This window comes from Cherax quadricarinatus, chromosome 21, assembly GCF_038502225.1.
Source record: "Cherax quadricarinatus isolate ZL_2023a chromosome 21, ASM3850222v1, whole genome shotgun sequence".
Taxonomy (NCBI): Eukaryota; Metazoa; Arthropoda; class Malacostraca; order Decapoda; family Parastacidae; genus Cherax; species Cherax quadricarinatus.
The window spans coordinates 37,950,720-37,963,407 of record NC_091312.1 but is presented as its reverse complement, the minus strand read 5'-3'; the positions used below and the strand labels follow the sequence as shown (position 1 = coordinate 37,963,407).

Sequence of the window (12,688 nt, the reverse complement as noted above, 5' to 3'; positions counted from 1 at the left end):
CTCACCTCTTCATACCTCTCACCTCTTCATACTTCTCACCTCTTCATACCTCTCACCTCTTCATCCCTCTCACCTCTTCATACCTCTCACCTCTTCATACCTCTCACCTCTTCATACCTCTCACCTCTTCATACCTCTCACCTCTTCATACCTCTCACCTCTTCATACCTCTCACCTCTTCATACCTCTCACTTCTTCATCCTTCTCACCTCTTCATACCTCTCACCTCTTCATACCTCTCACCTCTTCATACCTCTCACCTCTTCATTCCTCTTATCCACTACTCAAATCTCACATTCAATTTAAATTATACAACTCTTCAGTTTAAACATTTGAATTCCTTTTTTCTTCACCATTGTTCCTTCATCGTTACTGCCATTATTTCGTTGTTATTCTCTCAGATACTCTGACTTGATTCCTCCAACTCCTTCCCATCCCAAGAATACATTAAGCTGCAAAACGGGACTTCCCCGGGACAACATATCGCTGTACTGGAGGTATATATATATATGGAGGTATATATATATGGAGGTATATCAAGAGCAAAACGTCGTCCCTGATCAGAGTTTATTCTGCAATGTGTATCTTCACTCACCCAATTCACTGTTTCACACCGCACAAGGACACCCACCTTCATTTTCTTTCACAAAACTAACAAGTTAATATCTTCCAACATCCGCAGTACAGTCACGCACATTCAGACAACCAGTCATAAAACTTTTCTCTTTTATCATTTTTTGGGTGATTGCCTGTATCAAAATGCGTAACCAGTCTATTGTTCGATGTGTTTTAGTTACTTTGTAAAACACGCATGATTTAGGGGAGGACATGATGGATTTTTAAGAGAGTTTTCCCCAGGGTAATTGGAAGGAAATTTTATATTATTATGGATTGTTAAGAAGCAAGTGTGGAGGTCGAAGGAAGTGCATTGTTGATAGTTGAAAATTGTAAGACTGACCTGTCATATGATGGGTTCAGGGACCAGAGTAAAAAAAATTAGTAATCTTGCTAGAGCGTATTTTAATTATTATTATTATTATTATTATTATTATTATTATTAGTAGTAGTAGTAGTAGTAGTAGTAGTAGTAGTAGTGGTAGAAATAGTAGTAACAATAATAGTAGTAATAGTAGTAGAAATAGTAGTAGTAATAGCAGTAGTAATAGTAGTAGTATTAATAGAAGTGGTAGTCGTGGTATTAGTAATATTTACAAGAAAGCGTTAAACCCAAATGGGTTACTCACTACTAATGCTTCAGTGTAGCACTGTCACTGTGCTTCCGTTTTGCCGTCGTGGCAAGATTGCGGTACCCTCCTCATGAATGTTTGTACCATCATACCGGAGGTACAACCATCATACCAGAGGTAAAACCATCATATCAGAGGTATGATGGCAGGCCGAGGGAAAAAGGTAACAAAAGGGACGGAGGAGAGAGCAATACGTTCTCGTGAACCAAGGGAATACATGTGTTGTTGTTGGCGTTTATAGGGCAACTGACCAGCTTACGCCGTATCGAACCCTCAAAGGAATACATAGTAATATTAATAATAATAATAATAATAATAATAATAATAATAATAATAATATCTTTATTTCTACAAGTACATGTACAAGGTATACAGTCCTAGGTGACATCAATGATATACTACTATAGAGAAAGCTACTTGTTATGCAGAGCATTTCGGACAAATTAGGTCAGTTTTGTCCCAGGATGCGACCCACACCAGTCCACTAACACCTAGGTACCTATTTTCTTTACACAACTAGTGTAAAGAAATACGCCCAATTTTTCTACCCTCTCCGGGAATCGAACATGTAAACAAACATTCATTTTAAGAGAAGTAAAGAAGTGAGATAGAGGTAGAGAAGGTTCATAATAAGGAAGTGAGAGAAGGTCAGGAAATTTAACCTCACAAGCGCCCATGCTCACACACACACACACACACACACACACACACACACACACACACACCATGGAACCAGGAACCATACACAGTTTTAAGACGAGGTTTGATAAAGCTCATGGAGCGGGGAGAGAGAGGGCCTAGTAGCAACCGGTGAAGAGGCGGGGCCAGGAGCTAGGACTCGACCCCTGCAACCACAAATAGGTGAGTACAAATAGGTGAGTACACACACACACACACATCGATAACATCATCTGTTAGTGTTAAACTCTTAAATACAACAATGGCTTTCAGACATCTAGGCACAAGACTAATTACTTTCTAGACGAGAGTCATCCTAGAATATGTTGCGCCAGCATGAAACTTCACCACGTCCAACACAAACGAAACTTTTAAATAAGAAGTGCATAAGAAGGAAGGAACATTGCAGCAGGCCTACTGGTCTATGCTATGTAGGCCCAACTCGTACCTACCTACACCCACTTATGCACTTGTTATCCTATTTTTTAAGCTACTCAAGGTTTTCACTTCAAAGTTTGCAAAATTTAGCATCTTGGCTTCTGGAGGAGTTTACCTGGAGTCGCTTCCGGAGGTCCTCGCCTCCACGGCCCGGTATCAGACCAGGCTTCCTTTTTGCCGGCCTCATTAATCAAGCTGTTATTACTCACCGCCCGCATTCTAACGTATGCATCATAACCTGGCTGATCAGGAACTGTTTTGAGAAATCTGTCGAGTTACCTCTTGAAGACAACAAGGGGTCGTTGGTGATCCCCCATATGCTTGAAAGGTGTTGAATAGTCGCGGTCCTTTAACACTTATTGAGTCTCTCATTATTACTATAATCAAGGGGGAAGGGCTAAACGCGGAGGATTATACAGCGCCTAGGGGGAGGATGTGGAAGGCATTCAGGCTTAATTCGGGGAACTGGAGCACAGATCCAATTCCATAAATCAAGAGCCCCTCACCAACATCAAGGAACCTTCCTTGAGGGGATTGATTCTCTCGGCTTAGTAATTTCATCTGCCTTGAAGGAGGCTGTTAGTACACAGCAATATTCCAACCTACAGAGAACGAGCGACCTGAAGAGTATCGTCATTGGCTTGGCATTTCTTGTTTTGCAGGTTCTAGTTACTCAGCCTATCATTTTACTTGTAGTTGTAATAAAAACAACGTTGTGCTCTTTAAACGTCAGATCTTCTGATATTATCACTCCCAGGTCTCTCACATTTGACTTACGCTCTATTGAGTATTGTGAGTGTGTCTAGTCTTTACTTCTTCCATTCTTCCGTGATGTAGTAACTGAATTTAATCCTCATTGATTCTAAATATTAAAAACGCTGGTGTAAACACAGGCTTAACAGGGAGAAAAACCTTACCAGAAAAAGAATCTACAACAACAAAAAAACAAAAAAAAAAAACATATAAATTAGACAAGCAAGCGTGTGACAGAGACACCAGGACATAAACTTGACAGCAATAACGTAAATACCGACACCATATAACGAGGTTGATTAACGTAAATCACTCGAAAATGGAGAGGTGGGTCCATTGAGAATGACCTGCCTAGTATGGGACAGTAGGATTGCTGCAGTATTCCTCCTTTCTTATGTTCTTATGAACTTCGGATCAACCCCAGCAGTCTCGTATAGGCAACAACAAGACAATCCGGAACTAGTGAAAGGGGTACAGAGGTGCCAGAGAGCGCGACAAAACAACTCAACAACAAAGGTAAAAAGCAAATGGTGTAAACAGATGTTGGTTTGACCAGAGGCGCAAATATGAAATAAGTACTCACAAAAGAAAAACAGGGATAAAGGAAGGTATAGGACGGGGAAGATTACAGGTAATGTAGAAAGATAAAAGTGAATTGACACAAGACATCACTGGTCACCTGTGTCAGCAATCAGCTGACTAACCTCCAACAGTATTCACCCAGCAGTATACATTTACATAACTGTGAATCTTATATACCTACATAACTGTAAGTGATATACGCTTACATAACTGTTAGTGGTATATACTCACATAACTGTAACTTCAAGCAACAGATAGCTCAGTTATGTACACCGACACAGATAGTATCAGCAGCAGTAGCCTGGTATACAGCAGCCATCCAGAGCTATTTTAATTTGACCTTTTATGTGAATATCTTTCTGCTTACCCCTGTGTCCCAATGGTTAATTCACTTTCCTATACTACGACCTACACTACTGTATGCCCCAGCCACAAATACCCACACCACCTCAACAACCTCTTTCTGTACTCTTAAACATGACATCTGCACTGCCTCCACCTTACTGCAGTATGTGAAGGTCATGCTACGCACTCATGCTCCAGTACATTCCACTTTTTTATAGCCAAAAACCTCTCCAGAAAGATTCCTCAACATTCTACCCGCCTCTTTTTTTTTACTCTTTGCTTCACCTTGTCATTCACAGACCCCAGCTGACATGTCTGCTCTCAGTTCCTCTATACTCTCTCCGTCCCTCCAGTCTGAAATTCAGTCTTTCGTTGTAATTTGCTCAGCTATCAAAACTTTGAGGCCTAGTCCCTGGACCCATTATGTACCTCTGTAATCTTTTGACTACCGCCCACTGGATGGGTATAGGGTGCATAATAAACATATTAAACTAAACTAAAACTAACGTTGCCAGCCTACTTGTTACTCTCATTACCGTCCTCTTTTCTACGTTAACTTTTAATGCCGTTTTACATACCTTGCTAAATTCTTCCACCAATAGCAACTTCCTACCAGAATCACTCAATAGAACTGTGTCATTGGCAAAAAAAAAAAAGAAAAAATGCAAGTTACCTGCCAGTCCTCACGTATCTTTCGTGAGGACTGGCAGATAACAGCCTCTCCAAAACTATATTCCCACCTACTTTTAACACGAGTTTCTGTCCCAGCTGCTTTACCCCGTCTTATTCGACTCACTGTCTGATGCACTTCCCTCACATTCACCTCTGTCTCTTCTTTACTTCTACCAGATCATATTCCTCTCTTCCAAATGCAGGAAAATCTCCCGTTTACTTCATCAACAGCATCATGGAAGGTGAACATTAAGACACATGAGCAACAGTTGGGTATCCTTATTGATGGAACGTTTCGCCTACACAGTAGACTTCTTCAGTCAAATAAAAAGGGAGCAGTAGTAATGAAATAAAGATGATGTAATCAGTCGATCAGTCTTGGGGAAAAAGTATTTGAGGTGGTCAGTCCCTGAGGCTGGAGAAGAGTTCAGTTCTGTGGTCTGAAACGAACGTTTTAACAATAAAGACAACTAACTGGTGTACATATGTTTTAATCTTCAACTTGTCAGCATTAGATCCCATTTTGAACATCATGCGGGGTATCATGCCAGCCAGGTTAGGTCAGAAAACAGGACTAGTGTTTCCTGACGCGGGTCTTAGTCAGATGATGACCCGTCGTTGGAGCTTTTGGTCATCTGATCGAGACCTTCCGCTGGCTTACCGGTCCACATCTTTAAAAACTAGGGTTTAAAGTAGATATGATGTCACCCAGAAGGTGCATTTGTGGTCTGGTTATCAACCTGGTCGAGGGTTTAGTACAGTTGTAGGAAAGGGTTTCGGGGGTCAACGCCCCCCGCGGCTCGGTCTGAGATCAGGCCTCATGGTGGCTCAGGGCCTGAACAACCAGACTGTTACTGCTGGCCGCACGCAAGCTGACGTACGAACCACAACCCGGTTGGTCAGGTACTGACTTTGGGTGCCTGTCCAGCGCCTTCTTGAAAACAGCCAGAGGGGTCTATTGGTAATCCCCCTTATGTATGCTGGGAGGCAGTTGAACAGTCTTGGGCCTCTGACACTTACTGTATTGTCTCTCAGTGTACTCGTGGCGCCCCTGCTTTTCATTGGAGACCTGGAGTTTACCTGGAGAGAGTTTCGGGGGTCAACGCCCCCGCGGCCCGGTCTGTGACCAGGCCTCCTGGTGGATCAGCGTCTCCTGTCGAGTTTTATGCTATGTAGCAGACTCTCCTGGACAATGTCACTCACCGAAAGAATAAACTACAAAATTTGCCTTTTGTCATATTTTCAAGTGCTATTTCTTGTAGTATCAACAATGACATTCGATTTTCTTTTACTATTCAAGGGGAAGAGCTAAACCCATAGGGGGTTATATAATTACTGGTGAATGGGAGGTAATCAGGTTTGATTCGAGGAAGGTGATGGTAGTTTGTATGAAGAGCTTGTTACCAGCATCGATGTATTAAACTTCATCCCAGGACCAGAGAGGTCATCGCAGGACCAGAGAGGTCATCCCAGGACCAGAGAGGTCATCCCAGTCAGAGAGGTCATCCCAGGGCCAGAGAGGTCATCACAAGACCAGAGAGGTCATCGCAGGACCAGAGAGGTCTTCCCAGGACCAGAGAGGTCATCTCAGGACCAGAGAGGTCATCCCAGGACCAGAGAGGTCATCTCAGGACCAGAGAGGTCATCCCAGGACCAGAGAGGTCATCGCAAGACCAGAGAGGTCATCTCAGGACCAGACAGGTCATCCCAGGAGCAGAGAGGTCATCGCAGGACCAGAGAGGTCTTCCCAGGACCAGACAGGTCATCCCAGGACCAGAGAGGTCTTCCCAGGACCAGACAGGTCATCCCAGGACCAGAGAGGTCATCCCTGGACCAGAGAAGTCATCCCAGGATCAGAGAGGTCATCCCAGGACCAGACAGGTCATCCCAGGACCAGAGAGGTCATCTCAGGACCAGAGAGGTCATCCCTGGACCAGAGAGGTCATCCCAGGACCAGAGAAGTCATCCCAGGACTAGAGAGGTCATCCCAGGACCAGAGAAATCATCCCAGGACCAAAGAGTCATCCCAGAACCAGGGAGGTCATCCTCGGACCAGAGAGGTCATCCCAGAACCAGGGAGGTCATCCCAGGACCAGGGAGGTCATCCCAGCACCAGAGAGGGCATCCCAGAACCAGAGAGGTCATCCCAGAACCAGAGTCATCACAGAGCCATAGAGGTCATCCCAGGACCAGAGAGGTCATCCCAGGGCTAGAGAGGGCATCCCAGGATCAGAGAGGTCATCCCAGGACCAGGGAGGTCATCCCAGGACCAGAGAAGTCATACCAGGACCAGAGAGGTCATCCCAGGACCAGAGAAATCATCCCAGGACTAGAGAGATCATCCCAGAACCAGGGAGGTCATCCTAGGACTAGAGAGGTCATCCCAGAACCAGGGAGGTCACCCCAGGACCAGGGAGGTCATCCCAGCACCAGAGAGGACTTCCCAGAACCAGGAAGATCATCCCAGGACCAGAGAACCATCACAGAACCACAGAAGTCATCTCAAAACAAGAGAAGCCCTCCCAGAACCAGAGAGGTCATCCCTGGTTCATGACGTTGACCAATGTTGTCCTCATTCGCTCCCAACAGAACTTCATTTTTCCTTACATTTCACTGCAGTCAAAAGAACCATCACTGCAGGTTGTCAGCATGACAAGTGTGACTGATGTTTCAAACTGTTAATCTAGCCAGTATAACAGCTGCATTGCAAGGTGTTATCAGAAGAGTGGGACAAGTTGGTGCAACATTGCAGAGTGTCATCTGGTCAATGCAGCAATGTGTATGATGTTTCAGTGTATTAAATATAGTCAGAGTAATAACCGTTCGTAATGTTTTCAGTTATTTTATTTATTGTGGCAAGTGAGTGAGACACATTATTTTTACGTAAATAAGACTCGGGGACGTTAATTATGGGCGAGACGGAAGGGAATGAGGAATCTTCATGAATGGTCGAACGGTGGGTCCAGCACGTCGTAAATGAACTGAGGCATCTGTGTCGTGACCTTCGACCTAGACGAACCGAAAGGTCACATTTTCCTCTCTCTTGTCACTAGGGCAGCTGATGACCTCACTCCGGTCTGGTTGCTCTAGGCACCGGCTCTACATCGTATGCGTGGGTGACCTACTTGACCTGGTCCGGCTCTTGCGCCAATAGTTGTTGCTGCAGATGCTATTCCAACTGCATGCATTGGTTGTTGCATCTGTTGTTCTGATGATTCCTTTATTGCAATGGTTGTTGTAGATGCTCGTGTTGTAGATTTCTTAATGTTGATATTATTGTACCTGTTGATAACGCATTCGTCATGGAAAATCTGACGTTGGCAGGTCAGGGATGACCTGCTTTCTGGTGCCTTGGTCCTATGGGGGAGGGGGAGGGGAAGAGGGAGAAGGAAGGAGATGGGGGAAGGCGCGAAGGAAAAGGGGCGTAGGAGATATATTTACGGGAAAAATTAAGGGCAAACACGACTCATGTTGGTGATGGTGTGTGTGTGTTAGGTTAGATTTGTCAGGAAACAGGACAAATGTTTCCTGATGCGGGTTCTAGCCATGGGATGACCCGCCGCTGGAACTCTTGGTTATCTGACTGGGGCCTTCTGCTGGCTTACCTGTTATGATTATAACAATTTCATGTGTATGAGTTAGATGGTTGTGAAAGTACTGGTTCCAGTGCGCACACAAACACACACACACACACATACACGCACACACACACACACACGCACACACAAACACACACACACACACACGAGTCATGGTACGTAATGATGTATCACAGTGGGCACCTGTGACGAGCGGGGTCCCACAGGGGTCGGTCCTAGGACCAGTGCTATTTTTGGTATATGTGAACGACATGATGGAAGGGTTAGAATCAGAAGTGTCCCTGTTTGCAGATGATGTGAAGTTAATGAGGAGAATTAAATCTGATGAGGACCAGGCAGGACTTCAAAGAGACCTGGACAGACTGGACACCTGGTCCAGCAAATGGCTTCTCGAATTTAATCCTGCCAAATGCAAAGTCATGAAGATAGGGGAAGGGCACAGAAGACCACAGAGTATAGGCTAGGTGGCCAAAGACTGCAAACCTCACTCAAGAAGAAAGATCTTGGGGTGAGTATAACACCGAGCATGTCTCCGGAAGCACACATCAATCAGATAACTGCTGCAGCATATGGGCGCCTGGCAAACCTGAGAACAGCATTCCGATACCTTAGTAAGGAATCGTTCAAGACACTGTACACCGTGTATGTCAGGCCCATACTGGAGTATGCAGCACCTGTTTGGAACCCGCACTTGATAAAGCACGTCAAGAAACTAGAGAAAGTACAAAGGTTTGCGACAAGGTTAGTTCCAGAGCTAAGGGGAATGTCCTATGAAGAAAGATTAAGGGAAATCGGCCTGACGACACTGGAGGACAGGAGGGTCAGGGGAGACATGATAACGACATATAAAATACTGCGTGGAATAGACAAGGTGGACAAAGACAGGATGTTCCAGGGAGGGGACACAGAAACAAGAGGCCACAATTGGAAGTTGAAGACACAAATGAGTCAGAGAGATATTAGGAAGTATTTCTTCAGTCATAGAGTTGTAAGGCAGTGGAATAGCCTAGAAAATGACGTAGTGGAGGCAGGAACCATACACAGTTTTAAGACGAGGTTTGATAAAGCTCATGGAGCGGGGAGAGAGAGGGCCCAGTAGCAACCGGTGAAGAGGCGGGGCCAGGAGCTAAGACTCGACCCCTGCAACCACAAATAGGTGAGTACACACACACATACACATACACATACACACACACACACGCACACACACACACACACACACACACACACACACACACACACACACACACACACACACACACACACACATACACACATTTTCTTGGACTGCAAGAAGGCGTTTGACACAGTTCCACACAAGAGATTAGTGCAAAAACTGGAGCACCAGGCAGGGATAACAGGGAAGGCACTACAATGGATCAGGGAATACTTGTCAGGAAGACAGCAGCGAGTCATGGTACGTGGCGAGGTGTCAGAGTGGGCACCTGTGACCAGCGGAGTCCCACAGGGGTCAGTCCTAGGACCAGTGCTGTTTCTGGTATTGTGAACGAATTGACAGAAGGAATAGACTCCGAAGTGTCCCTGTTTGCAGATGACGTGAAGTTGATGAGAAGAATTCATTCGATCAAAGACCAGGCAGAACTACAAAGGGATCTGGACAGGCTGCAGACCTGGTCCAGCAATTGGCTCCTGGAGTTCAACCCCACCAAGTGCAAAGTCATGAAGATTGGGGAAGGGCAAAGAAGGCCGCAGACGGAGTACAGTCTAGGGGGCCAGAGACTACAAACCTCACTCAAGGAAAAATATCTTGGGGTGAGTATAACACCAGGCACATCTCCTGAAGCGCACATCAACCATATAACTGCTGCAGCATATGGGCGCCTAGCAAACCTCAGAACAGCATTCCGACATCTTAATAAGGAATCGTTCAGGACCCTGTACACCGTGTACGTTAGGCCCATATTGGAGTATGCGGCACCAGTTTGGAACCCACACCTAGCTAAGCATGTAAAGAAACTAGAGAAAGTGCAAAGGTTTGCAACAAGACTAGTTCCTGAGCTAAGAGGTATGTCCTACGAGAAGAGGTTAAGGGAAATCGACCTGACGACACTGGAGGACAGGAGAGATGGGGGGACATGATAACGACATACAAAATACAGAGAGGAATTGACAAGGTGGACAAAGACAGGATGTTCCAGAGATTGGACACAGCAACAAGGGGACACAGTTGGAAGTTGAAGACACAGATGAATCACAGGGATGTTAGGAAGTATTTCTTCAGCCACAGAGTAGTCAGGAAGTGGAATAGTTTGGGAAGCGATTTAGTGGAGGCAGGATCTATACACAGCTTTAAGCAGAGGTATGAAAAAGCTCACGACTCAGGGAGAATGACCTAGTAGCGACCAGTGACGAGTCGGGGCCAGGAGCTTGGACTCGACCCCTGCAACCTCAACTAGGTGAGTATAACTAGGTGAGTACATACACACACACACACACACACACACACACACACACACACACACACACACACACACACACACACACACACACACACACACACACACACAATAAAGAACTTACTAAGGTTAGATATGAGTGCTAGATAGTCTAGAGGCATTTCAAAATTGCGTGAATCTAGATTATTTAGTACATGTCAAAATGAATACATAGATATTTAAATTATAGAATGCTTTCTCTACAAAAAATATATATAACTGCAAATTAAGTACTTAGTTTATCTTGCTGTGTCATGTGTGTGTGTGTGTGTGTGTGTGTGTGTGTGTGTGTGTGTGTGTGTGTGTGTGTCCACTTTCTGAGTTGTACTCCCCTGGTTGTTGCAGTAGGGGGTCGACTCTCTACACATGGCCCCCTCTGCCTTCCTGGCCTCATGGACTCTGTCATACCTCTTCATAAAACTGCGTATCTGAAACTGTGTTACTAATCCTGGGGTTATCTCTCTCCCGGTACAGGTGATCATGTTGTTGCGGCAGCTGTGGTTGGCGGGCCTCATAGGTGAGTACATGTTGGCGCTTCCCATACTAACTTTCGACTCATCAGTAGTATCTCCTTATCTCTCATAATAATAATAATAATAATTATTATTATTATTATTATTATTATTATAAATGGTTATAATACTATTGAACACAATATTTTTTGTATTGTACATGCTATTAACTTATTGACTTGTTCCAACAATCCTACATTCACTCTTATGAACCATTAGTAAATATCCCTATGCTATATATATATATATATATATATATATATATATATATATATATATATATATATATATATATATATATATATATATATATATATATATATATATATATATATGCAAAACAACCACTCTGAAAGAATAGAGAAATTCCAAGCGCTTTCGTGACTACTCACATTGTCAAGGAACTATATATATATATATATATATATATATATATATATATATATATATATATATATATATATATATATATATATATATATATATACATATATAATATATATATATATATATATATATATATATATATATATATATATATATATATAAATATATATATATATATAATATGTGTGTGTACTCACCTATTTGTACTCACCTATTTGTGGTTGCAGGGGTCGAGTCATAGCTCCTGGCCCCGCCTCTTCACTGATCGATACTAGGTCCTCTCCCTCTCTGCTTCCTGAGCTTTGTCATACCTCTTCTTAAAACTATGTATGATTCCTGCCTCCACTACTTCACTTGCTAGGCTATTCCACTTCCTGACGACTCTATGACTGAAGAAATACTTCCTAACGTCCCTGTGACTCGTCTGAGTCTTCAGCTTCCAGTTGTGACCCCTTGTCCCTGTGTCCCCTCTCTGGAACATCCTTTCTCTGTCTACCTTGTCTATTCCCCGCAATATCTTGTATGTCGTTATCATGTCTCCCCTGACCCTTCTGTCCTCCAGTGTCGTCAGTCCGATTTCCCTCAACCTTTCCTCGTACGACATTCCCCTGAGCTCTGGAACTAGCCTTGTTGCAAACCTTTGTGCTTTCTCTAACTTCTTGACGTGCTTGACCAGATGTGGGTTCCAGACTGGTGCTGCATATTCCAGTATGGGCCTAACATACACAGTGTACAGTGTCTTGAACGATTCCTTATTAAGATATGGGCCTAACATACACAGTGTACAGTGTCTTGAACGATTCCTTATTAAGGTATCGGAACGCTATTCTCAGGTTTGCCAGGCGCCCATATGCTGCAGCAGTTATCTGGTTGATGTGTGCCTCAGGTGACGTGCTCGGTGTTATGGTCACCCCAAGGTCTTTCTCCCTGAGTGAGGTCAGTAGTCTATGTCCACCTAGTCAATACTCTGTCTGCGGTCTTCTTTGCCCCTCCCCAATCTTCATGACTTTGCATTTGGC

General features: G+C 44.1%; 1 protein-coding gene across 1 annotated transcript in view; it reads left to right on the top strand.

Moving 5' to 3' along the window:
* LOC128689161 (uncharacterized) overlaps positions 1 to 12,688 on the top strand; it is a 159,629-nt gene that overhangs the window by 53,277 nt on the left and 93,664 nt on the right. Inside the window, exon 2 of the mRNA XM_053777300.2 lies at positions 11,245 to 11,287. Within this exon, the coding sequence (XP_053633275.1) occupies positions 11,251 to 11,287 (37 nt within the window). The 5' untranslated portion in view covers positions 11,245 to 11,250. The remainder of the gene's footprint in view (positions 1 to 11,244; positions 11,288 to 12,688) is intronic.